The sequence below is a fragment of the Osmerus eperlanus genome, chromosome 12 (assembly GCF_963692335.1).
Source record: "Osmerus eperlanus chromosome 12, fOsmEpe2.1, whole genome shotgun sequence".
Lineage (NCBI taxonomy): Eukaryota > Metazoa > Chordata > Actinopteri > Osmeriformes > Osmeridae > Osmerus > Osmerus eperlanus.
In genome coordinates, this window is record NC_085029.1 from 12,712,683 (window position 1) to 12,740,461 (window position 27,779).

A 27,779-nucleotide genomic window follows, 5' to 3' on the forward strand; every position below is an offset into this window, starting at 1 on the left:
ATGAAGCTCTACTCACGTCAAACTTGGAGACGATGTGGGGGGTGCTGCCCCCTAGCTGCTCCCGGAAGCAGTCGGAGAAGGGCAGGAGGAGGCCCATGGCCAGGATGCGGGAGCACAGACGCTCTGCCTCCTCCGGAGGGCCGGACTCGTGCTGCATGAACAGCTTCTCCAGCAGGGTGCGCCCTGGAGTCACAGAGAGGGGAGACGGGAGGGGAACAGGGAAGAGCATCATCACCCTTGCTGTTGTTCAGCCTGTCCTAAGCAGCTCTGGAGGACACTCTGGAAACAGAGGGAGGGGAAAGGGGGACAGACATCCCAGTAACACTGGCTCTCTTTATTCAGCACCACTGGAGACCCAGTGGCAGGGAGAGATACAGTATGTTACTGTGATGTCCCCACGCACTGCTGGGTGCACTCTGGAGGCACCTGACATAGATCCAGCGCATACAGTAAACTGGATTTGGCTTTCAATAGATAAAAGGATATCAACTTGGTTAAGTGTCCAGAAGTGTAGGGCAACAATACAGGTGCAGTAGAATGGAACAGGTAGATAATGAGGATTCTGCCTTCTTGCTCTCTTGAGACACAGTGAGGCTAAGATGTTATTGATCCACTACTGTTCATAAAGTACACTGACCAGTACAGTACTGTATGTCTCTTTTAGTCAGGTTCACAGGATTTCTGGAACCAATACTGTGACAACACCTCTTAAAATATGCTTACAACAAGTTGAAACTGTGTCTATTTATGGATCTGTCAACGTCATGCATTCTCTGTGTGTGTGTGTGTGTGTGTGTGTGTGTGTGTGTGTGTGTGTGTGTGTGGATTCTTGAAACCCAGTGATAGACCCAGCCCTAAAGACTCAGTATTGAGTGCACAGCAGTTGGTGCATTTTCTCCCCTCTTAAACCACAGTGGTGACTGATGAGTCACAGGCGCCTCTGTCCCTGCCTTTCCTTTCCCCCCTCATCCTCCCATCCAGCCACCCTCTCCTCTCTCCCTCCCAGCCTCTCATCCTCCCATCCAGCCACCCTCTCCTCTCTCCCTCCCAGCCTCTCATCCAGCCACGCTCTCCTCTCTCCCTCCCAGCCTCTCATCCATCCAGCCACCCTCTCCTCTCCTCTCTCCCTCCCCCCCCCCCCCCCATCTTTCTCACTTCCCATCCTGGCTTTATCTTATCCACCCTCTCCTCCACCACCCCCCCCCCCCCCGCCTCCAGATCCTCTCTCGTCCTCCATCCTCTCCTCCATGGCCCGTCACAGTGACAGATGGTGTAATGTAACTTGAAGGTGATGCAGCAAACACCTTAATATAAACCTGTGAAGAGTTAAGTATTACTTCTGAGCACCCCTGCCAGCTCAGAAACAGACACTTCAGACTGCCATCAGCAGACACACTGTAGTGGAAAGGACAGCTAAAGAAATAATATTAATGCTTGTATGATGAATGGCTGTGTCAGTGCTTAGTACAAGTAGAATACTGACTATGGCAGTATTTCGTTTTATGAAGCAATGCTGAAGAACATCAACAGTCTACCACCCTCATATTAACACATTCGATTTTGGAGGGATACATTTAGACAACTGAACAACAGAAATCATGAGGGACAATGTTGTGCATCGCTAAGAAAACAAATCACTTTACCAAATTGAATGGTCACACGTAACCGTTCAATTCACTTATCGCTGAGATAGAGAGAACCAATCAATGGCCAGTATCTGCTCTAGTTAAGCCCTCGCCTGTGTCATGTCACAGTGCTGTCTGGCCCTTGGTACAGTTGAGCTGAAGAGCAAACCCGCTAATTCAATTAGCATCGCTCCATTGGATTCATTAGTCAATATTAGCATGGCAGGGCTGACTGAGGCCTGGCCTAGAAACTTCACTACAAGTTGTCCACACCCCTGATGACAAGGGGGTTCAGGTTGACAGGAGAGGAGTGAAGGGGAGAGGAGGGGATGAAAGCATTGGTTTCCACGGTGATGCCAGACTCGAGGTGAGTGAGTCATTATAGGATTCAAGGCAAATATTTTAGAGCAACTCTACTTGTGTGGACTCGAGTGAATGTATTTTCATCTGGCCAATAAGAACTCTGCCTATTTACATATCTACATATATACAAAAAATGTTCCTACTAAATAACACTCTGGAACACAATAATCTCAATGGGAAAACTCATGCGAGCAGGGACACAGAGTAACCAGTAGTCCTCACTGGAGGGAATTTGGATGGAAGATTAAAATGAGATACTTCAGAACTCCACTTATATCATCTAAACAAAGCAATACCAATGTTGGAGGGGTTGTGGCAAGGTGGGAGACCACACGCATATATTTTGGGACTTTCCAAAGTTATCAGAATACTGGCAGAATATACGAAGGGAAGTAAAAACATGTTTATTTATAGACATACCGAACAATCACACTTTATTTTAGGGATATTGCCTGATAACCTTGAAGAAAATAGCCAAACAAAACTTCTGAGAGCCCTTCTTCTAATCGCAAATAAAGCAATAACAGCCTCCTGACTGAAGCCACAGCCCCCCACAATATCCCAATGGAGGGGTAGAATTCATGAAATGTACAGGATGGAACACTTGACTGCACTGAAAACAGAGGTATTCATAAACAACTGGTCCCCCATTGCTTTACACTTCCATTGTATATGACAAGCAGTCATATACAATATATATATATAGTCAATATATATATATATATATTTATTTTCTCTTGGTTTTCCTGTTTACGCTCCTGTTTCGCCCGCGTGACAAAAATGCTGCCTCCCCCTCCCTCAGTTACGACGCACTAAATTCTAACAAATATATTTTTTAGACGCTACACATGTTATACATCATTGGAAAGCTACGATTCTTGTGCTTCCATTGAAATAAACCAATTCAAGATCAAGTCGCAATAGCAAGCAAAGTCAACGTCTTTTTCCGGTGAACATTCCTTCAACAATGCCAAAGAAAAAAGTTGTACTCACCCTAATTGGTTCAAATAGGTCCAGGTGTGCAAATCATGCCATCAAAACTTGATCTGACCATGTAAAGTAATTCGTCCAAATACAATGTTTTACGTTCATGAATAGCCATTATCCTTTGTTTCATTATGCAAGTTAGCCGAAGGAAGAAACAACTTGTTCACATAAAAGTGTTCTTTTCTCCGGTTAGCAAGGAGTATTTACAATATGAAGGCATCAAAATGTCCGTTGAACCCTCCCCTTTTGATTGACACCTTGTTTGACTCGATTGCGCAATATGGTTGACAGAATCAGTGTTCTTTGTGCGCCAATCCTTGGAATCAGATAAAGCACTCCAATGTGTTCATGCTTCAGTTTTTGTGTTTCAGTAATACTAATTAGGGATTTAGCTATTATATATGATAGTTCTAAGTACCACCTTTCATTAGAGATAACAATTATGAAAAATAATACCTTTTTATAGAGTATTTGACCTTGGTTACAAAGGGTCATTTTGGAGTCTCCAAAAGACCCTTTTAGAATGATGTACTCTAATAAAAACATGTGTCAAATATGAATATATTGTGGTATTATGTTTGACTTTTGATTTGAATTGGGTAAGGCTTCAACCTGTGGTCCAATTTAGTCTTCCAGCTAATACCTACCACCTCTAGGCCTCTTCAGGCCTCTGTTTTCAAAACAAAATCTAGGCGGAAATAGAAATTTTTCAAGCTTCTATTACTCAACACTAGTAGGACTGACAGGGGTCCTGACAGCAGGGGACATAACTTCAGAGTGTCAGCTTTCAAAAGAGATAATTTACATGCATGTACTCCAAATGGTTCAAGAACAGCTTCCAATTTACTTTGGGTATGCTGTTTAGGCGTTTTTAGGCACATTTAACAGGAGGTTTAAGAAGCAATGGACATTTGCAGGCCATTCTCTTTCTCTTTCGGAATACTGTCTTAATGTACTGTTTACATTTAGCAGACGCTCTTATCCAGAGCAACTTACAGTAAGTACAGGGACATTCCCCCGAGGCAAGTAGGGTGAAGTGCCTTGCCCAAGGACACAACGTCATTTTCCACGGCCGGGAATCGAACCAGCGACCTTCTGATTACTAGCCCGATTCTTTAACCGCTCAGCCACCTGACTCCCTGTTAAGTGTGATGTATTGTGTTTGTGGACAATGTTAATGTGTAACTCAATTCTGATAAGCTTGGATCCTGATGGCTTGGGACCAAGACGTCCATGGACTATTAACCCCACTAGCCTAAGAATTGTACCCGTAGCACTTAATTTCATGTTAAAAAATGATTGGATGTGATGTACTGTATGACTGCATTTGATAAAAGGAAATAAAGAGAAGTTAAAAAAATTAAAAAAACACAACACTCATGTACAAGGCCCATGTGTGTATGTGTTTCTGTCATTGTGTCTAAGAGCCTCATTACTACAGTATTGATGTGTTTCTGGGTCTGTCACCCCTCCCACACACACACACTGCTAATAAGCAGGTTTCCATGACACCAGCTGTGTCTGAGTGCCTGTGCATGTGTATAGAATATACACATGAACGCACAGATTCTATATTTTTTGTCTGAAATCAAGAATAAAGCAACCACTTGTCAACAACCAGAAAAGTAATCACTACCCAAAGAGGTTCTTCATCATCCCCATACCTGTATGGTGGTTTAGAGCATCTAAAATATTAACATCCCTCCACCTCCCTGGCCGTTGCCATGGAGGGGAGGGGTGAAGAGAGAGGGGGGGGGGGGGCTATGTCAGGAAGAATTGAGGGAGCTAGCGGTCTACTGGGCATGCCCACAAATACAGCCATCTGGTAGAGGGAGGAGGAGATTGGATAGGGACCAGACCTGATTACAGGCCTTCACTCTGTTCTGTCTGTCAGTGTGTGTCTATGTGGGCTTGTATGACTGCATCTAAATCTTCACAAGTCCTACAGGACAAACACAGCTGCTCATAAACACAGGTGACTCCTTTTTGCTACACTACTCCTGCCTTCTGGGAATAGCAGGTAGCTTGTGTACAGTACAGTACTCTATTAATAACCCAGCCTCCCGCTTAAGGATGAGTCTCCAGGCAGACCACAGAGGACGGACCCAGCTCCGAGCTCTAATGTAGACACACAAATACACGCACAGGCGTGCAAGCACATGCACATTCGAGTGCTGAGCAAAACAAAAGCGGTTGAGACCCTGCATCTCCAGAACAACAACAGTGACAGCATCTGAGCTAACTGTCCGTGGAACAAACGTGAAAAGAAGTGACCAAATCCCTCTCTCTCCGTTTCCCTCCTCCTCTCTGCTTCTTTTCCCTCTCTCTACTGCTTTCACAGTCGGGCCTGTAGGAGGAACTGCTATGTCATTTCAAGGAAGAGAGAGAGACAGAGGGAGAAAAAAAATGGGGAGAGACAAAGGTTTCTGTCTTTCTCAGCCAGCTAGCTGTCCCTAGGCTTCAATGGGCACTGCTGTGTGTGTATGCAAAACATGTCAGGAAATGAACACTGACTGTCAAGAACTACACAAACACTAGCTATATATCCAGCCCTCCTAGTAATCCTCCAGTTCAACTAGGAAGGCTGATGCAGGTGGTGTGTGTTGTTGTGGACTTGTTGGCTACGTAGAGGAAATGTTGAGATTTCTGATTTATAGGACTGGGAGCACTGTCTCAAAGCAGACCATCCAGTTCTGTTTCTGTAGCTGGTTAAGAAAACCACCGCTGTTTTATTAATATGGATGAGCTGACTGGCAAACCTAGACGTGAGAGCGAGACAGTAAAAAAGAAACAGACTGAGAGAGTGTGAAAGTGAGAGATTAAGTCTGTTTTCACTCTCTATGCGATAGCACGCAAGAAAGCACGGTGAGGGCACAGCGATGTCTAATGTCTGCCAGGCTGGCTGTGGTGGCGGTGAGGGGGCGGGGGGGTGAGGGGGGGGGGGGGTGGATGTGCATAGCTTATTGAAATGTTTCAGTACACTGCTAGCTTTGAGGTGATTCTGTCACTGAGATAACACAGTGACGACTGTCACTGTTATCTGTACACAGTACAGTGTGGAGTCTTATGATCCTGTTTGCAGCCTGCCTCTGTGTTCAGGGTTTACTTGGTTGTCTAAATCAGTAAGAAATACAAGGCCCTTTAAAAACGGAGGAGTTTTATAACCTAGACATTTAGTCATTTTAGACCCAATGTCCCTGACCCATTGTTTAGCATCGGATGCCCTGTTCATGCAGTACCCTCTACAGCCCAAGGTGAGGATCTGTTATGATCCAGAGCTCGTCCACTCACCAGTGAAGACGTCCTGGAAGCTGCCGGTGGATAACTGTCCACAGGAGGACCTCCGCGTGGCACAGAGGGGCTGGCTGCCCCCTCTCAGCCTGTCCTCCGAGCCCCCGTACCCCAGGTAGGCCCCCTCGCCCTCCTCCTCCCCCGGACGCAGCCTCTCCAGGTCCTCGGTCCAGTCGGCGGAGCGGCTGAGCGGCCCGGTGATGCTGTGGGAGCGCTGCCTCCGCAGGCGCCGCTGCTCGGCCCGGTGGTGACCCAGCTCGTAGTAGCGCCGGTGGAAGAGCGGGCTCTGGGTCGGCGAGGCGCCCGGGGAGAAGCTGGTGGAGCTGAGCTGGCGCGTGGTGGTCTTGATGTAGGAGGGGAAGATGGGAGGGTAGGGCTTGACCGTGGGGCTTCCCCCGCCGCCGCCCCCACCCCCACCCGCCAGGCTGGACTTGAGCAGGCGCGTGGCCAGAGGGCTCTCCTGGAGCGTCCACTGGGAGAAGGACACGCTGCTCTTCCTACGCTCCATGGTCGGGGCGTCCTCGGGGAGGGGCTCCGAGGAGCTGACGCACTCCAGGGACTCGACGCTTGTGCCGCCCCCCAGACAGACCCCCTCCTCGGAGGCTTGGTGGGAACTCAGCCCCCCCTCGCTGAGATCCCCCTGGAACTCTTGGCTCCTGCTGTGGTCGCTATGGCTGTCTGCAGACAGAGAGGGCTTGTCTGGGTACAGGCCGTTCTCCTCCTCATCACCTTCCTCCAGCTCATCACCTTCCTCCACCTCTTCCTCCACCTCCACCTCTTCCTCCACCTCAACCTCTTCCTCCACCTCAACCTCTTCCTCCACCTCAACCTCTTCCTCCACCTCTTCCTCCACCACTTCCTCTACTTCCTCTACTTCCTCTACTTCCTCTACTTCCTCTACTTCCTCTACTTCCTCTACTTCCTCCAATTCCTCCAATTCCTCCAATTCCTCAGGGGGCTCCACAGCACTCTCAAACGAGGCGGTGAGATCCATGAAGCTGTTAGCGCTGGTTGTCTTGGCAACCAGGCCCCCCACCCCCCTATCCGTCTCTGAGGCAGTAGTGGAGGGGAGAAGAGGGAGGGGAGTGAGATGAGCAGCATGCTGGTCCTTTGTCCCCGCGGCAACAGCACAAAGGGCTGCTTGAGCCTCGGGCTCCTCTAGCTCTGTCCGCTCCCCGTTTAGCTGTGCTACAGCGGCAGCATGCTCCCTCTCCTCCTCCTCCTCCTCCTCCTCCTCCTCCTTCTCCTCCTTCTCCTCCTCCTCTCTCTCCCTCTCCCTCTCCTCAGCTTCATTCAAGGAACTAAGCAGGCTTGAAAGCAGGCCATTCTGTGTCTTGGGGGCAGAGGCAGACAGAGAGTCAGCCGGGGGTCCAGACACACACACGGACCCCTTCTGGAGCTGGGTCTCTCTCTCTGGCTCAGGGGGGGTGGGAGTGGTGGTGTCACAGCTCTGCTTCCTCCTCACTCCTCCTCCATTGCCCCCCCAGCCTCCCAGTCCCTCAGCCCCTGAGATGAGCCCCCCCTGCTGCAGCCTGATAGCCTGCTGGATGTCTGCTAGCAGGTCCTCCTGCTCCGCCGCCGAGTGGAAGCTGTAGATGTCCGTGTCCGACCCTGAGCTGGCCCGCGGCCCTTCCTCTCCGGGGCTTTTCGCCGTGGTGGCGCCTGCCTTCCCGCTCTCTCCCCGGGCCGCGGCGACCCGGCCGCTGCCGTGCTCCACCGCCTCCGTGTCCGAATGGCCCAGCTCGTCCGCTGAGAGGTCTGGGGTCTTGCACAGGGAGTGAGCGCTGTCCAGCTCGTCCTGCTGGGACACCAGAACGTCCTCCCTGGACCCCCCCATGGAGCCCCCTCCCTTCCCCTTGGACTGGTTCTTCCGCTTACGAATGGAGAACACGGACGACTTGGACTCGGATTTGTTTTTCTTCTTGGTCCCTCCGTCCCCTCCTCCTCTGCCGTGCCTGCCGTGGGATTTCTTCCCCGCTCCTCCTCCTCCCTTCTTTGTGCTCTCCGCCTCGCGGAGCCCCGGAGCGTCGTCCGCGGCAACGGTGTTTCCATCCCCCGCTGCCGCGGCCTTCCTCTGCTTCGCCTCTTGGTTCCCCATGATGCTTCTCCACCTCCGGCAGCACCCCCGCTTGCCTCTCAGGCCATGCCTGGGACAGATGCTCCAGTGTGGGCCTCGTCTGCTTCCTGCTCCCTGCTGCTGCTGGTTGTTGTTGTGCTGAACAGAGAGTCCTCCGTTATGCTGGCTTTCCGGTGACGATGGCAGCAGCGCTGATGTTGACAATGATGCAGCGGAGACGTTCGACAACGATAGCAACCGCGCCTGCACGCTCTCTCTCCTCCTCCTCCTCCTCCTGCTGCTTTTGCTCTCTCTCCGTGACTGCCCCTCTGCGTCAGTGTCTCTCTCTCTCTGCTCTGCTGGCTCGGCCCCCCGTCTGCATAATAGGCTGACGCAGACGCGTCCCTCCGGGGCATGCTCAGCAGAGCTCTCTGCCTGGCTGCTCAGTGCGCCTGCGCAGGGCTGGGAGAGGGGCTGGGGCAGGCAGGGCTGGGAGAGGGGATGGGGCTGGGGCTGGAGCAGGCAGGGCTGGGAGAGGGGATGGGGCTGGGGCTGGAGCAGGCTGGGCTGGGAGAGGGGATGGGGCTGGGGCTGGGGCAGGCAGGGCTGGGAGAGGGGATGGGGCTGGAGCAGGCAGGGCTGGGAGAGGGGATGGGGCTGGGGCAAGCAGGGCTGGGAGAGGGGATGGGGCTGGGGCAGGCTGGGCTGGGAGAGGGGATGGGGCTGGAGCAGGCAGGGCTGGGAGAGGGGATGGGGCTGGGGCAGGCAGGGCTGGGAGAGGGGATGGGGCTGGGGCAGGCAGGGCTGGGAGAGGGGATGGGGCTGGAGCAGGCAGGACTGGGAGAGAGGATGGTGATGGAGCTGGAGCAGGGAATGGTGCTGGATATGATGATTTGGCCACAGCTCATGTAGCAGTGTCTGGGTCTGAAACTGGGTTTGATATCTCTCATCTCTATGGTTGTCATGTAGCTGTTGGCAGAGGAAGTAAGGCTGAAGGGAGGAGAGGCTGATGAAAGTCCTCTTCCTGTTTAGGTCCCTGTTCAGACAGCCCCAACTGGCCAGAGCCCCAGGCTCAACCCTGAAAGGCGCTCTGACAATGCTCTCCAGGACAGCATGCACCTGGCTATCCAATGTGTGGATGGTCTGCATCCTCTACTCCAGAACCAGGACCCAGTCAAGGGAAACTCTGAACTGAAAACAAAATGTCTTCAGCGGAAGGGAAATATGCAATTTACTTGAAGAGAAATTATATTAAAATAACTATTTTGTTGCTCTGTATTGCTTAGTTCAGACAGAAGGCAATATCCTAACACCGGGACTGGATTATGGACAAGCACATCCAATTCTTTATAACAAACATCATTTGGTCATTTCAATATATTTTGTGATTCATCCATGCACAAAATGGGTACAAGGTATTTTCCATTTCTCTTTTTTTCTATTACTCCTACCAAATCTTAAACCGTCCAATTTAGGCTGTGATTCACAGATGCACGACATATGGAAATGGGGTCTCCAAAGATTTCACTAAGAGGCTTTATATGTTAATCCAACACATTTCCTCACGAAATCATGGAGTAGTCATCCTAGGTTTCTGTTGGGAACAGGTCTCATCGTGATAGCCTATGCCTCACAACTGTGCCTTTTTTTTTTTTTTTACCGTTTTAAGGAGTGTCGGTTTATTGCTGGATTTTTTTCAAGACGTAATGAATGAATCAGGAACCGTTCATTTGTTGGCGATTTCTCAGAAATGTGTAAAGATGTGTTTATTCACAATAAATGAGTACATTGTTTCAATACTCACTTTCCGCTCTTTGAAGTTTGCATCCAACAATTCTACACCATAGTCCAGCCCTCACGAATATTGATTTAGGTGGATTCGTCTCACCTGCGTAAATTTGACAGCTTGATTGAGTCAAGGACAACAGCCTGGCCATCACTGGCAGCATTAATTTAGACTCGAATAATGACTCAAATAATGTAAATCTTTATGGTTGGTTATACATACGTTACTGTGTCAATCTCAAAATAAAGTTGAGAGCAAAATGAAAGGCTGGGTGATTATCCTAAACATATACAATACTGCTCTCTAGTGGCTGCTCGGTAGAATGCATATTGAGCGTTCCCGTCTTTTTCTTCTTCTTCTTTGGATTCTGGTTGGCGGACCGCATCCAACAGTGAGGTGCATACACTGCCACCATACGCGCCGATGCCGTGGGTGCTCCGGAGCTCGAGCACCCACGGAAAGTACTGAGCACCCACGTGTGCAAGACTGCCAGTAGGCTACATTAATTTAAAATTAAACATTTAAAGGGCATGCGTCCGTGAGCACCCACGGAGGAAATCATAAATCGGCGCCTATGACTGCCACCAACTGTGCTGCTGGAGTGGGAGGCCAGTCACGGCCGACCAGCATCATTACTCCTCCACAACCCAGTGTCCTTGAGAAACCCAACTGATACCCTCAACACCCAGTCCCTCCACACCACTAAATTCCCATCCCTGTCCAACCTTTCTGACCTTCTCACAGAACCTTTCCCTGCTTACCCATGTCTATCATTCACTCACAAGTGTGTGTGTGTGTGTGTGTGTGTGTGTGTGTGTGTGTGTGTGTGTAGAGCCACAGAATAGGAATAATCTTAAACTTCACAGTATGAAACTTTATTATCCGTGATACATGGTACATCGAAAATAAATCTAATGGTTTGTCACCATGTGCCTTCAAAAGTGAATGGAAAATGAAGATAGAAAAAGCGACATACTGTATACTGAACATGCACTTAGTGTTTAATGTGATGAAATCAAGAAAAAAGGAAATATGTATATATATACTAAATCTACACATAATTAGGTCTAGCTGAGTAACACATGTCAGTAACATAAATCCAAAAAATTCTGTAACTGACATTAACTTTGTCTGAAAGGATCTGACGAATTCTGGTGTAAAATGTAAGTGTTGAAGCGAACTTTGAACATCCAATACAATATAACGTGTCAAAGTAAACAAAACTTCAGGGTGATCTCAAACCCCATGTTGGGTAACACCAGTTACTATATTTAACAGTCATGTCACCTTGAGTTAAACACCACACATTTACCTGTACATAGTAATACTATACAGTTGTGTATTTCATCTACTCAACTCAATATTTCTACACACCTGCCTAGTCTTCCTATACTTCTTTCTACAAGAGGAACCCCACATGTTCCTAGATCTAGAGAAATGAGCATAGAAACACAAAATACATCAATTAAACATAAACATTAACTTCCCTCACATCAATGGAAAACCGTCTAGTTTGGTTCTGGCACTGATATAATAAAACTGTCATTGAGCAACTGTGTGGTAGGAAAGCACCTACAAGCCAGTTTTGTCTGTCCTTTGGTCTGTGACTGGTGGTGGTGTGGCTTGTTTACCACTCGGTGGCGCTGTTCCCTCACATCAAATCTCTCCAAACCATTCCTGACATTAAGGGGACACCCGTTTTGTAAGCAGTTACTGTCATAGACAAATTACTTGAAATATTAGTCGTATGAAATCCCCAAAAGATACTTATGAATAATTAAATACGATTGAACCATAGTCAATATCTTAATGGTAAAAATATATTCAATGATCTACATTTTTACTTTATTGCAATTTAACTGATCCATAAAAACACATGAGAAAATCTCAAGGACGCATTTTGGATTTACAAAGTAATATGACAATCATTGTATATAAACACAAAACATACATAAACATCTATTTATGATTATCCACACTTGTTTTCCCACATAAATATCACCTGATACAGTCAATGTACTAAGCAGCTGAACTGTTCTGTGCTCACAACACTCACAGACTCACTGTAGGCAACATGAACAGACCACAACAATGCTCAGCACGTTTGTAAATTAACCACCACACACCACACAACAGGAAGAACATTTTTGGCTCACCTCTTCAATCATGGTGGTGGACTAACAAGTAGTGTTTACACTCACGTCCTTCTGTTGAGGCCAGTAAAAGAGTAGCACTGAAGACCTTTCAAACATACTGCACCTTTACAATACTCCTAATCAACAATGACTCCCATCTGTCATTGTTCCTTGATCAGGCTTCTCAGCCTGACAGGCAGATGTGTGTGAGTTGTTGTGAGCAATGTGAATGTGCGTGGGCATCTATGTGCATGTGTGCACTAACAAACCAGGCTCAGAACAATAGACTGCTCTGTTTGACAACTATTTCCTGTTAAAAAACACACATCAGTCTTTCTCAATCTCTCCACATCTTAAACACCTCCTCTGTCCACATGAGTCTCCACTGGAGGAGTTAACCCGTCTGCACTTGTGTCGAGGACATGGCTGCCTCAATGTTCCACTGAAGAGGAGGCAGAATGTACAACCCATCTGCTCCTGCCTACGACTGTCACAGTACAGAGAAGCATTCATCATCAGTCTTTGGTCATCAATCTTTTTCGGTCGTTTAATCTGTGACAACACTGAAATATGTTCTAAAGACAACGACCAGACTAGCCCCTCTCCAAAAACTACAATACCCATCAACCCGCCTCCTTTTTCTTCTTCTACAGAGGGTCTTTCTTGCGGTAGGCGGCGACTGGCTGCCTCTGCTGGAACTGAGGTTTGTTCCTTTTGCTCTTGTCATCCCACTGGCACATGAGGATCTGCTTGAAGGTGTCCCGGAAGGTCTTGTTGCAGAGGGCATAGCACATGGGGTTGACGGTGCTGTTGACATAGCACAACCAGTAGCCCAGCGCCCACAGGGCCTCGGGAATACAATCAGTGCAGAAGGTATTGACCAGCACCATGATGTTGTACGGAGTCCAGGTGATGATGAACGCAAACAAGATGGCACTGAGAGTCTGAGCAGCCTTCTTCTCCTTCACCACCGAGGTCTTCTTCTTGTTGATCTGGCTCTTGGTCTTGGAGGCACAGCGCTTGGCCACTGCCGCATCCTTGATGGAGACGGCGACGGACGAGGCAGACTTTAAGGTGCCGCCCCCCTCACCGGACGAGGCCTTGGCGGTGTCCGTGGATGTATTTGATTGGATAGAGGTCTGGTGTTCTCTCCGCCCCTTGGACGACGCCCTGTTCCCATCCCCCTGTGGTCGGAGAGGGTCGGACTCCAACGCTTCTCTCTCCTCTGGTGGGGTCTTCTGGGAGTCCTCCCCTGATCCTGCCTTACCTGGCAGGTTCACCACAATAGAGTAGATAGCCTTGGGCTCCGCCCCATCTTCGTCCTCAGACTCCGATTGGTCCATGGACGCGCCTGCATCATTGTTGTTATAGCTGTCGCTGCTACTGTGTTCCGGTTCGCCGGTTGCCGTGGTGACTGCGGCCTTCTTGGACCGACCCCGTAACGGCAGCCAGAAACAGAAGCGCCTCGTCCCCGGCCTGGCCTTGTTCCCTCCCGGGCCTCCTTTCTGAGCCGGCTGGTTGAGTTCATAGCTGCTGCAGCTCCTGGAGCTTCCTGTCTTGGGGACCATGGGTGCGGTCTCTCCCTGGCCTCCCCCCTGGCTCCCTCTCTGGCTCCCTCCCTGGCTCCCGTGATCTTTGCCCTGGTTGCCAGACCCCCGCAGCCCCGCCAGGTCCTTGGCCCGGTTCTCTGTCTCCTGGTAGATCCTCCAGTACAGGACGGTTATGATGGTGACAGGCAGGTAGAAGGCTGCGATGGCAGTGCAGAAGGTGATGATGGGCTCTGTCAGGAACTGGATGTAGCATTCCCCAGGCCCCACCGTCCGGTCCCCAACAAAGTACTGCCAGAACAGGATGGCCGGGGCCCAGAGGACGAAGGAGATGGACCAGGCCAGGGCGATCATGGTCATGGCACGCTTGGTAGTCCTCTTGGCACGGTAGGTCAGCGGTCGAGTCACGGAGAAATACCTGCGGGTGGAGGAGTAGGAGAACCCTTTAACAGATATTTTTACTTTTCATTTTAAAGTCATTAGTTTGACCTAAATTAGACAACTATGAAACAGGAACAGTTTACCCTTTACTCCTGTCTGCTTTACACTTGGTACCAGTACACTGACACAATGCACTAATTGAACATTATTCCAAACCCAACAGATGAGATGGGTGTCTATCTACCTGTCAAAGCTGATGACCAGCAGGTTCATGACGGAGGCATTGCTGGCTACATAGTCGATGGCCAGCCACAGGTCACACACCACAGGCCCCAGAGGCCAGTAACCCATGATGATGTAGGTGGTGTACAGGTTCATGGACAGAGTACCGATGGTCAGGTCGGCGAAAGCCAAACTCAATAAGTAGTAGTTGTTGACAGTCTTCAGCTGCTTGTTGATCTTGAACGACACCAGCACCAGAATGTTGCCAACCACTGTTACCAGGGAGAGTGAACCAGTGAGGAAGACAATAATGATAACCTGCAATACTGTGTGACCCCCGAGGGGGTCGTAGGTCACCGTGGGGACGAGGACAGTTCCGTTGGAGGTGCCGCCAAGTGTTAGGTTGGTAAAGTGGGAGGAGTCATTGGACAGACTTTGGTCCACGGGATGAGTCCATTGGCTACCGCCGACAGACAAGACTGCAGAGTCAGCATAAGCCCCGCCCACTAAAGTACTGTCCCCGTAAGCTCCGCCCATAATGGCAGTGTCGGGGTGGGCTCTCATTCCCGGGGAACTGTTTGACAAGTAGAGGCTGGGATCGGAGGCAGAGCTTGAGTTGAGGGTCATGATGGCAGCAGGGCATATTCTAGAAACAGATCTGAAAGAGCAGAAGAAAACCAGTTCAGTAAAAAAAAATCATGCATCACTTTCTCTTAAAACATGATATGAAACCCTATGGAGGGTTTGGGATATTCTATTAATTACCAAAGTTGAGAATAGCCTGTCACAAGTAAAGTACAGTTCACTTCATTTCACTTCATAGATAAAAGATAAAAGTAAAGATTTTTAAAAGGTTATTGCACATATTTCTCCAGTTGTTTGACATAATGTCAGGTTGTATTAATGGCATTGTTCCAATGAGAGTAGAAAGAACTGTTTGGATTGGAATCAATCAGAGGACATGGTGTTATACAGTTACAACACTGTATGTACATGTCGGCCTTATTTATGAGCTTTCTACATAGAAACAATAGTCTTAGAGAAGTGTTCACATCTCTCCCACTCCTCTACTACTTCATTAGCACATAAAGAACAGAGATCAAGAAAGAGTTGAGTTGAAAGTGTGTGTTTTCTGTGTGTCTGTGTGTCTGTGTGTTGAGTTCGACCTCTGGGTAGATTTCAGAGCCAAAAGGGTAAATGTCATGGCTTGGCCTCTCAGTTCTGCTGACTCAATGAAATTGTGCAGGTAGAGTAAAAAAACTATTACTTCAGTGACACACTCAAGGCCCGCCTGCCAAGAGCACATCCCCGATATAAAATCATGGTCCAACTGTCCCATTCCAGAGAGAGGGAGAGAGAGAGAGCGAGGTATAGGGAGAGAGAGGAGAGGGTGAAGCAGAGAGGTAGAAAACAAGAAACAACAGAAAACTGTGTGGCAACTACCCTCTGGAATCTTCAAAAATGTACAGGAAGTAGTCCAGAGGGTCTGTGGAGAAATCTACTAGAACAATGCGAGTCACACTACAGTGGCTACAAGCTTGCTAAATAGTCGCTGACCTACCTCCTCATTTCAACATCGATGTAGACATAAAGTACACAGTGGAGTATGTGAGCGATGCCCCACGCGAAGCTTGCGCACAAGTACATGCGTACAAAACTGGGGAACACCAAGGCCTTTATGGCTCCGCATGGATACATTCTGTATATATCACTACAGAGATGATAATCTACTTAGCCTTTGCCAAGGCTAACTGAGAGTGAAGTCATAGCGCCGCATCCTCACTGCCAACTGCTTCCTGCCCTCCGTGTGACCCGGGGAGAGGATGGGAGCAGGGTTGGCACAGCCAGGAGCGGAGAGGCGGAGCTAATAGATTTGTGGCCGTTCCAAAGGGAATCTGTCGGGTTAAGTAGAGAGAAACTGAATAGGAGTAGGCAACAATGTTGGCATATGCAGCATGCAGGTATTCATACTTTCAGCTGCCATGACTATTGTGTTATTGTACCTGCTCATCTCCTAATAAATGTTGTCACAGATAAAACCATGTCACGACTGATGACGTTGTTGACATTGGGTCAGGTTTCAGGCTGGTAGAAGAAAGACCCACCTGAGGAGAGCTGCCCTCGTGCACCGTGGGTGAGCCAGGCAGTGAGGTTCTCACCTGTCATCGGGCTTGGCCACCGCATCACCATGGAAACCAGCCAAGAAAAAGGCACGAGGCAACCACGGGGTCCCTGAGTCCCTGCTTGTTCCTCTGACCTTGTCCTCACTCCAGCTCTCCATCGCTCACTCCAGCCCTCGATCGCTCACTCCAGCCCTCCTCGCTCACTCCAGCCCTCCTATTGAGGGTCGCCATCTGGACAGCACCAGCTGAGCCGCAACAATCCTAGATACCTCCCTTTCTCCCTCTCCCCCTCTGTCAATCTCTCCATCTCTCCCCTTCTATTCCTCCTTCCCTCTTTCCCTGACAACACTGTCACTCCTATAAGACACGTTGAAATGATATGAGCATTTCACAAGTTTTAATGCGGACCTCTGCTTCGCTACAGTTTTCAACCCCAATTCCCTATCTGATGGACAGAAACAAAAGCCCCCCCCCCACTTTCCATTCACTCATCTTTCCATCCTCCTCTTCTCGCTCCTTCCTCTCATCTTTCTCTCCTCTCTCTGGTGTGTAATTGATCTCAATCAGAGTTGACGTGGCTGCTGAGAGCACGGGGAGACGGGTAATTACCTTGTAGTCGGCCCGGCGGGACGCCATCCCTTCCACTTCCCCAGCACACACACACTCTGCTAACCGCAAAGGAGCAAAATGACACCAATGTCACCAGGCAGATTCCATCTAGATCGGCATAACACGTGCTACTCATCTCACCCTCCTGTCAATCTTCTGTCCATCTCTCCTGACCTCTTATTCTCTGTTTCTCCTTTCATGTCAGTGATATCTAAATACCTCCACCCTTACCCCCTGTCACTCGTCTGAACTTTGGTTGTCTCTCTATCACTCAATTTTTCGACTTCCCACCATGAAGATTAGTGTCAGAGAGAGTGACAGCTTCAAGTTCCATCTCACTTCAAAGGATCAAAGCGCTACTTTCAAAATACACATAGACACACTCAGAGAGACACACACACATTGCAAGCATGCTTCTACACACCCACACACCTTCTGAAGACCACTAACATAGTTAGACAGGCCTGTCTGTTATAACTGTGTCGTTGTTGTTTTGACACAGAAAGCTGGTAGTAGTACTTCTATAGCCCAACATCTTAAAAAAGGCAAAGACAAATTTATGGGGAGAGAGTTAGAGAGACAGAGAGAAAAGGAGAGAGAGAGAGAGAGAGAGAGAAAGATTGAGAGAGAGAGAGAGAGAGAGAACGATTGAGAGAGAGAGAGAGAGAGAGAGAGAGAGAGAGAGAGAGAGAGAGAGAGAGAGAGAGAGAGAGAGAGAGAGAGAGAGAGAGAGAGAGAGAGAGAGAGAGAGAGAGAGAGAGAGAGAGAGAGAGAGAAAGATTGAGAGAAAGGTCTTTTTCTGGTTCTGTTCCTCTCTTTAGCTTCCTCTGAGACACACCAGACTGCACCGGCAATTCAATTCCCCCCTCCAAACAAACTGGTCTACAGCCCCATTCTACTGTTTATCTACCAGGGGCAGCATGCCTTGGGTTGGAATATAAGGCACATCGCATTCGTGTGATTTTACTCTCTCTTTTGCTCATTCTCTCTCTCTCTCTCTCTCTGTCTCTCTCTCTCTCTCTTGCTCTCTCCCTTAGCCTCTCTCTTTCTCTGTCTCTTTCTCTTTCTCTATTAGCCAGTTCAGACAGTGTGAGAGAGAAAGAGCAGAAAAAAAGACTAATGTCAACAGGCAGGAGTTTGAAATCCTCTCCATGTATTTCTAAAAGCTGAAAGTGTTGGTGAAAACAGCCAGCTGGTGTGTTGAATCTCAAGCTGCAGGGACAGCGCTGAGGGACTAAGTATGGCGAACATGAAGAAAAAAAAACATTATGTTTTGGAAGGGCATTGTGCTTCACTATGAGTTCTCCTCATATAATTAAATTAGCGGAAGCAGTGGGGTGTCCACATTTGAAATCTGTTTTGTTCCATTGATGTTTTTGACACTTACATTAAGGCAAAGCCATTTTAGTTTCAGAAACTCAGCCTACCTCAACAGTTAAAGTCAGAGAACATCTAATGCCACAAGTGTCACCAGTCATGAATCACCAGTCATGAATAATACAGGCAATCTGTATCAATACAGTCCAAGGCATTTAGAAATATAATTTTAAAAAGTCCATTCATTACCTCAATTGGAGGTCAGAGCAGTTCATCTTTGATGCTCCACTTTGTCAGTATGATCCTGTTAAAGTATACTTTGGAATAAAGTGTGTTGTTGCTGGCTCAAAACGTAAAACTCTCCCACTTAGAGAAATTGCAGATCCATTATGATGGAATCTAAATGGCCACACCATCAACTCTCTTAGTGAAGCAGGTGAGACCCTTTCTGTGAGTGCTGTAGAATAAGAAATGATACGGAATAATAAACTCTTCAAAGTGTACAATAGACAGACATTCATCTACCTGCTATAAAATGGCACATTGATATTTTGTTTTCACCTTAAACTCTCTACAATAGTTTACCCAATGACTCACAATGCAAGTGAAGTCACTAGTGAAGGCCAACTTGTATTTATTGTCCAAACTGGGATAATGTATTCAGATCTATATTCAGAGTTCTGACAGGCTGTGGTAGCCATATTTGACCAAGGCTAAAGTGACAGCAGCTCTAAGTCCAGTGAGAGACAAAGACAGGTTGAGAGCATGACTGCAGATCGGTGACTAAGGCTGGCTACAGATGCTGAAACAGAAGTGACAGTTAACATTCTCCTCATATCTTCAGGAACATTGTTATTCCCATCTCCCACCTCTCTGTCCTGATGTGACCTGCACACAAACACGTGCACTTACACACAGACTCATACGCTCTCAGTCCCCATCAGCTCAGGTTAAGCTGAATCTCCTCCAGCCAGCTGGTCCCAGACGCATAACTTTTAATTGTGACAGGAACAGGCCGAATATAATTCTTAAATGAATTACAATCCATCCAGGAGAGGGACAGGGCCGTGAGACTATCCTCCCTGCAGAACGTCAGTAACAACCAGCCCAGGGCTCCAGCCATCAATATGACAAATCTGCCGTCTTCTCTCCTCCAATCAGTTGCATGCATTCATGAAGGCTTGCGGGCGAATGGGCCTTGTGCCCTGGTCTGAAATTGGCTTTGCGGGTCAATTGTCTGAGGAAGGGAGGATGTGCATATCTGCACGTAGGTAGGTGGGCTGTGTAGCCAAACAGATGAGGAAAAAAAGGGACTAGCAACCACGACTCCCTCGAACGTTTTATTTCTGACGCTGATCCAGGGAAAGCTTTTTCATCCGAGCCTGATGGAATATGAAGAAAACCTTTTATACTGGGAGGGAGGAAGAGGGAAGAGCAGCAGCTCATAGTCCAACTGCAGGTATAACCGCTAGAGAACCTAACTGAATGACGAGGTAAGGTTGATAGTTCAGATCCTGCTGTAAAGGTCAGACTGAGCCACTTCAATGGTTGTTTCCAATTAACAGGCAGTCTGGTGGGTCTCTGGATAATGATGGCAATTTCCTCTTCGGTGGACTGGCTTCTGTAGCATGTATATAGAGAGCACTCAGTATGTCATGTCTGCACTGAAGACAGCAGTCAGCAGGACGTCAGTACAAACTGACAGTTTATACAAACTGTCCTTGGTATTGATTCTGCCTTTTTGAAGTAATTGTGGGATATTTCCCTCCCAAAGCAAACCTTGACCCTGAGCATCATGACACATGAAAAAGAGCTCTGAATGAGAAATCATGGTTTAGTGTTTCAACTGTCATTCATAAAATTCCTTGACAGTGTCCTAGACAGGGTCTCATCTGAAGTTCGGAGGCTTTCAGCCAAAAACCATTACAACCCCATCATGGAGGGTCAAATGTGCTTTCACCCATAGCAATAATGTTCACCAATATCAATATGTCTATCGATCTGAAATAGGTCGTTCCAGCCAGACCAGTATCATAGAGAATCGAAATGACAGACAGGCATGGCATTGCTCTAAATATTAATTATTTGTAGCTTATTAATATTGTGTGTCATAAAAAGCTTGAATAATGCTATTGGGCCTTGAGTGTACTACTTTAGCCTGCGTTACTCTCACTCTGAACATAATATCAAGACTCTTCACACTTAACTGCATTACAGAACATTCAGTCACCTTGCTCAACCTGTGTATAATCATAGTGACGCTCTCAAACAGCTACCTACTTTGCATATGGTCTAGATAATAAAGCCTTTGTCCCATAAAATATGCACGCGTGGACAACAAAACGACCGGCTTCAAAGAAAAGGAGGTGTTTTATCACAGGAGTGGGTGATTTATATTTTCAATTATGCATGAAAATGATGCACCATAACACAACTTAAATGTAGTTCTAATGCCTCTGTATAATACAGCCATGTTACATAGCCCTGTAAAACACTCAGATCAAAGAAGGGAGCATGCACACAAGTGGAAGTGTCTGATACTGTATCCGTTTGATTTGAATCCCACATCAGAGTAGTAGGGTACAACAGGATCTCAATCTAACTAAATAATGGGAATAACAACAAACAAACAAACCGAAGATTCGCAGGTGTAACAAAGATGCAGAAATGTATAATTAATGTGTAACCAGGCTGGTTTATACTAAAGCTCCATTATATGACAACCCCTCTCTAAAAAGCATCTTAAATGCTATCTACAAAGTCTGGAAGAATTATGAGAAGCACTTTAACATTGGAGGAGTGCTGTTTGTAACTTTATGGCTATAATTAAATTTTTATAGACAACCCTTGCACATCAGATTGGAACAGATTAACAGAAAAATAAGATTTCCTCTGCAATTTGTCTTCACTTTCAAAATGACCTTCAGATCATAATTTAATTGTCCAGACATGCGAAGCACCAGGAACCCTGAGGCAGCTTCTAACATAACATCAATTTGAGGATTTAGCACGGCTCCAAAACTGACAGGTAGACTTTCATTCCATGGTATATACGTAACATAGCATTTGACATGGAATGGTGCAACATAAACTGGAATCAAAGACAGAGTCATGAAATCAGAATGTGTCAAAGTTTGCCCACGCCATGCCAAAAAGTGTTTGTTTTAAAACTCTGAACCACACACTAAAGTAGGAGCCAGATGGAGAGAAGGAATCACACACAATCACACACATTCGACTCTTTTGTTCCTCCTTTTTTCTCTCGCTCCGTTCCTTTGATTGAGAATCATTATCTCAGCCTTTCCAGGAAGTCATTCTCCCCGTAGGTTGGCAGACAAACAGAGGAAGTGGATAACCTCAAACAGTCTGCAGCACACTCTCATCTCATTCAAAGACCTGCGAGACAGCCAGGGCCCACTGAGGAGGCGAAGCGAGGAGACCCACATGTTACAAGATGAGATGCTTGAGCAATTCTATGGAATTGAAATTGATTGCAAAATTAAGAGAGAAATTGTTGGTGTACGTGTGTTTGTGTCTGTTATCGAGAAATGTAGACAGATGAGGAAAGTAAGAGACAGTGAGAAAGAGTGCAAGAAAGAGATACAAAGAGAGAATTTCCAGACAGAATTTTATTTCATGTCTTCTTAAAAATGTTACATCAAAAAGGCGGAAATGTTGAACAATTCACCAATAAAAACCAATATATCAAGTCTTGAGCACTGAGCATAAACAGTGCTAAAACCACACACTGGCTGAGTTCCCTTTAGCACTTTATCTGCAAAATATTGAGAACTTTTCAGTGTCACATCTGGCCACAAAGCCAGACAGACATGTTCTGGTGAGGACTGATGAACTGGCAGCAGTCTGATGAATGCTTTGGGCAGGTGCATCACGCTGCAGTTTTTTATCCCCATGTAGCCGAACAAAGACTTTTTTCAACGTTTAGCTTCAGACAGAGTGCCATAGACTTTGGGGAACGTTTCTGTGCTTTTCATTCTATGTCCTTTGACATTTTACTCCACCTGTGGGATATGCAAAAATTGTCTGTCAAACCCCCCCAGTCCTCCACCCTCCCACCCCCCAACCTCCCCCTGACTCAGGCAGCTGTCTCTCTCCACTGCTTAGGGACCGACAGCACTGTAGGGGGTGCACTAGGTGAGAGAGCTGGCGAGGGAGGACCGTGTCAGGCTCACTCTAATGAATTATGGCAGCCAGACCCATTTACTGATGTATAAAGACACATCAACAACTCTCCTGAAGTGGAACACAGGATGTCACGGCACACACTGTGACATCTCACAGAGCCCTTTTAACATCCTTCAACACTTCCTGTGGAAATTCAACCAATCATCTGCACGTCGGAGAGGGGGAAAAGGGCCTGTAAACGTGACAAAGTGGACAAATTCAAGTCAAAGACATAATTTTACAAATCGTGAGTGTCAAAGAGGGGAGAAGAGTAGAAATATAACAAAGAGTAAATTGTCTTGTCACAACTGTATTTCAAGGTTTAACCAATTGTGAGTGTCATAACTGACAATTTAACAAAAAATACATTTATTGTCTGGACTGTTATTTTTACTTGGTTGTAGGTTTATAGGTTTGGCCTATTCTTGAAGAATGCATTTACAGTCTTTTAAAACCGTCTCACCAGGCTCCTTTAAGCTCCTTGTAAACCTACAGTACATGTCTGTTCAGTTTCACCCAGCTGGGCTAACTATACAGTACACTCACACATGCAGCAAGCTCAAAACATCTCTAAATACACACACACACACACACACACACACACACACACACACAAACACCATGTGTATGGGTGTTTAAAGCCATGCCTTGACACAGTAACTAACAGTGGTAGACAGGCTTGATTAATGGGACTGTAACTGTCCACTGCCTCACTCAGAAGTCCCACACTGGAGGATGGAGAACGACAGAACACTTAGGAAAGCCTGTCCACCAATCAAAACGCAATGTCCCCTCATAAGAGCAGAAATCAACAGGATCATTTTGATTGGCAGCTGCCAGCTGCGAGTGCAACACCTGCAGGTGGGGGGAAACAGTGAGGGGTGATAGGCATGGGGTGCGTGGGTGGGGATAGTCCTCCTGTTTTCTGTGAAGATTGTAAATCTGTAGCAGTTCTGTAAGCCTCTATGCAGTAGCCAACAGTGTGAGAGAGATAATTACAGTAAATAGATGTTATAGAGGCCCACTGAACAAAACAATACTTTTACCGCAGACTGAGAGACAATTAATGTTATCCAGTCTGAATAGAGAGGTTTTTCGAACTTGACCTCCATCCAGAGAGGGCTGAAACTCCCGCAGCACAATGGGTGAGACTGCCTGAGACTCCCGCAGCACAATGCGTGAGACTTGTCATTAAATAGAAGCAACCAGGAGAAGGGCTCAGCTCTGAGAGAACCCAGAAAGACCCTTCAGGATCAGGGGCTACACATTTATCTGTTCCCCCAACATTTGAGAGATAAACACCACACACCAACACACTCCGACACACGCACTCACACACACTTACACACACACACACACTCACACTCAGACCCAGGAGCCCCCAGCGATGCAGGGCTCTGAGGCTTTCCCTTAATGGAGGAGAGACTAGGGGCTGCATACAGATTATGAGCCAACATACATCACTTCCACATCCTCAGGGAGACGTCCATTTAATTCTCTCATCTTCCCCAACAGGGAGGTGTCTGCCATCTTGTTACTGCTAAACAGAGGAGAACAGGACGGAGGACAGTCAGATAAGAAGAGAAAAACAAGGAACTATCTCTGAAGACCTCAACACCAGGGCAGCAAGAGAAGGATAAGACAGGATGTTTGGCACTGTGTCTGTACGTGTGTATCCAGACAGAAAGACTGAGTGTGTCTGTAAGTGTGGAACCAGACAGAAAGACTGAGTGTGTCTGTAAGTGTGGAACCAGACAGAAGGCGATTCCACTTTGAGAGGTAGTAGGAGCTCAACCAAAACCTGTCAACCAACGGCTGATATTAGATCAAAAGCTGAACTTTAGTGAGAAAGAGTAAATGTTCATTTTGGTGCAATACAAGTTACTTATGGTAGTGTAGTGCTTAACCCTGAGTCGTAAGGTAACATGGACCACCCTTAGCCATCCCAATAAATAGGTGTCGTAGTGTTGGATGGAGGGGTTACACAGTGCTCCAGGATCCATCTTGTAACCAAACCTGCTATATGAGGTCAGTTTGGGTATTTTTTCCATAGAAATAACATTTGACTGCTTTGTTGACTCTTGGTAAAGACGTCACACCCTTGTTCCTTCACAAACGACTTTGGTCAATATTTGGAATGGATAAGGCGTCCTGAGTGGGTTTAACTCTGTCCGCCACAGCTAATCACCCACCTCCTGGTCTATATATCAAAACCTAGCGACCCAAACCACATGCCACGGTGACGTACTACAAGAAAGGTCATTACCGGCACTTAACAGATGAAGGAAAAAAAAGTATATTTGGTAATGAAAGCCTTGGACCCTGTTTTGACTCAGTCTGTGTGAATGCAGAGCCAGGCGGTCTTGGTGGTTTGGCTTGGTGTTTGGGGTAGTATTTTATCCCTCTCTGAGATGACAGTGGTGGGCTGGAGTTTCCAGAAGCAGGCCCCCAGGACCCAGGGGCTCATGGATGGTTTCGATCTGTCTGCTGAGCTGTTCGTGGCAGCCATGCGACAGGAGATGTGTTACGGTAACCCTCCTGTAAACAGGACATCCTAGTCTAGATAACTTTCACTGGCGCTTGCTCTAGTGAGAGTGAGTCATAGCCACTAGCCTGCTGTATCCTGTCTGTCATTACATATACATTACATATACTATAATTAACTGAACAGTAATCTATCTTAAGCAAGCAATACCGGAACCATTATCTACTATTGCCGTTATAAAGAAGTCTTGTCCATAGACAAGGACTGTGTCTACACTGCCGTTTACCATGCTATTGACCCAGTTACGAGGACTGTCAGTGGGCCATTATAAAAAGTCACATTGTGGCTTTGGAGACAAAGTTCTTTTAGTGATTCAGTCATAAGCAGATGAGGGACCCCCACTGAACCGAAACAAAGCTCTGGATTGTGGCTTTAAACGTTGTCATGATTCTATCAAGCACAGCAGTTTGTGTTGGCGAGGAGTATCCTCCTCAGGGAGGAGAGTGTTGACCCCGTCCCCAGTCTGTGTCTGAGGTGGACAGGCCGAGCTGACGGCCACACAATGCCCACCATCAGTCGCTTCAGCATTTGCATAGCAGAGCTCTGAGGCTGAAAGCCGGCCCAGATGGGACCTTTCCTTTGTGTACATAAAGTGGAAGGGAAATTAGAAAGATAGAAGGCTTTAGGGTTGTTTGAGATTTTCCAGCTCGTTGGGCAAAAAAGGACTGTTATCAGTGACACTGCTGATCAGGGAAGATGACCTTGTGGCTGCTGTTGTCTGAATGCTTGGTGGCTCGTCGTCAAAAGGACAACATGGCACAGGAGACTTCCTTTCAAATTGGAGAAGAACAGTGCGTGTGTGAATGTGTGTACGTGGGAGTGTGTGCACGTGCGACAGTGTATGTTTACTACATCAGTGTGTGCATGAGCGTGTGCGGGTGGCTGTGTGTGTATGAATGCATGTGTGTGAGTGAGTGTGAGCATGTATGCGCGTGTGTGTACCAAGTGTCTGTGTATGAGTGTGTGAGTATCCATGTGTGAGTGTGTGATGCAGGAAGCAAGTGTGTGCCGCTCTCTCTCTCTCTCTCTCTCTCTCTCTCTCTCTCTCTCTCTCTCTCTCTCTCTCTCTCTCTCTCGTGCTCCTCTACCATGATGGAAGCACTGAGCAAATGTAAAAGAGGGGTAACGGACTACATCTATAATAGAGTATAATACCTATCACCGACAAGAGGAGGATCCAATCTGAATGTGATTATCTGTGGAGGACCCAGTCTTCTTGCAGTACAGGGCAGACACAGAGCAGACACCATGGTGTTCCCTAGGGCATCTAAACTAAGGTCACATTCCATCATGTCTCTAGAACTTGTGACTGATGGGATTTGAATCCCAACTCGCCTGTACACCTGTATTTTGGGGTTTTCAGGTTGTATTTGATGAAATATAGAAACTATTTTCACATGGTTGTTTCCACTCACGTTTCGCGAAAAGCAAGGCGTTAACATCTCATCTAGATCCTAGATTCCACAGCTGTGAGTAAAGAAATGCTGTTTGGCCCTATTTATGATTCCCCTAAGATGAAGCTTAGTCTTCAATTCAGGGAGCTAACACAACTTCAAGTTAGAACCCTCCTGCTTACACCCACACCTGCCTGTTCATATAATAGCATATGGACCTGACAGTCCTTTTGTAGTGGTCTGACACGTAACTCCATGATGGATATGGAAATCATGGTAAAAGGACAGAACAGAAAAGCTTTCCATCCTGGCAGTGGTTAATTATGAGATGGTGTGTGTGTCTGTGTGTGTGTCTGATACTAGAGTGATGGAAAACATCTCAATGAGGGGAAATTATTATGGCACCAGCAAGAGACCCCCTCATTGTATCCTTAAGTTTAATGGATTTGGTACTTCTCAGTATCAGAACAATCAACATTAAGACTATTACAACTGTATAACTGTTAATGAATATTTCTATGTTGGTATTTCAACCCCATTATGACTATGAAATCATCTCATTTATAATAACAGAAACACATTATAATCAGTTATCAATCATTGAACAAAACTGAATTACAAATTTGAAAAATTTGACTGTTGGAGAGGGGTAATAACTATAAAGCATTGCTCAGACAGATATCCTCTTTCCAAAACCTGAGGGAGAACTTTAGACCTGTGATGCATGAACATCCAGACAGGAGCTGCAGGATGGGTTCCAGTTCTAACCAGCAAAGCATCAACGGTACAAATCATGAAGCCTAGTCGTCAATAGAACTCATCCTCCTATAAATATCCAGCTCTTCAGATGTAATGGCTTCTGCTCTCTCCTCCCTGCAGTGATGTTCCAATCAGAGTCGAGGCTTGTCAAATGGAAGCCTCACAGACCCCCCAATCAGCCAATCAAACATCCCCATGGTCCAGCATCAGAGAGCCAGATCAGACGGCACAGGGACGCCATTACCATGACAATACAACACAGCCACACAGCTGGAGATGGCTGGAGAAGGAACAGTCTGCGAGCCTGTGACTCCATGTAACACCTCAGGTTGACGAGGACCATGGAGAACAGCGGGAAGGAGAAATGTGGTTTGGGTCCATTAGTATGCCTGGATGAAATCGGAGTCATTCATGCAGTGTTTGAGTTTATTTGTTCTACCTCTGGCTACGACGC

At 47.1% G+C, this 27,779-nt stretch overlaps 3 protein-coding genes across 4 annotated transcripts in view; 1 reads left to right on the forward strand and 2 right to left on the reverse strand.

Annotated features, from left to right (window-relative positions):
• fmn2b (formin 2b) overlaps positions 1 to 10,342 on the reverse strand; it is a 45,471-nt gene extending 35,129 nt beyond the window's left edge. Inside the window, exons 1-5 of the mRNA XM_062475380.1 lie at positions 10,127 to 10,342; positions 8,923 to 9,513; positions 7,132 to 8,778; positions 6,267 to 7,080; positions 17 to 183 (exon numbers count right to left, since the gene is read on the reverse strand). Of these exons, the coding sequence (XP_062331364.1) occupies positions 17 to 183; positions 6,267 to 7,080; positions 7,132 to 8,778; positions 8,923 to 9,471 (3,177 nt within the window). The 5' untranslated portion in view covers positions 9,472 to 9,513; positions 10,127 to 10,342. The remainder of the gene's footprint in view (positions 1 to 16; positions 184 to 6,266; positions 7,081 to 7,131; positions 8,779 to 8,922; positions 9,514 to 10,126) is intronic.
• rgs7b (regulator of G protein signaling 7b) overlaps positions 1 to 27,779 on the forward strand; it is a 183,524-nt gene that overhangs the window by 57,622 nt on the left and 98,123 nt on the right. The window lies entirely within an intron of this gene.
• Positions 11,008 to 27,779, reverse strand: part of chrm3b (cholinergic receptor, muscarinic 3b) — a 29,395-nt gene continuing 12,623 nt past the window's right edge. For both annotated transcript variants that reach the window (XM_062474340.1, XM_062474341.1), the window contains 2 exons: positions 14,416 to 15,051; positions 11,008 to 14,208 (listed from right to left, as the gene is read on the reverse strand). In XM_062474340.1, coding sequence (XP_062330324.1) covers positions 12,891 to 14,208; positions 14,416 to 15,020 — 1,923 coding nt within the window. In that variant the 5' untranslated portion in view covers positions 15,021 to 15,051 and the 3' untranslated portion in view covers positions 11,008 to 12,890. The remainder of the gene's footprint in view (positions 14,209 to 14,415; positions 15,052 to 27,779) is intronic.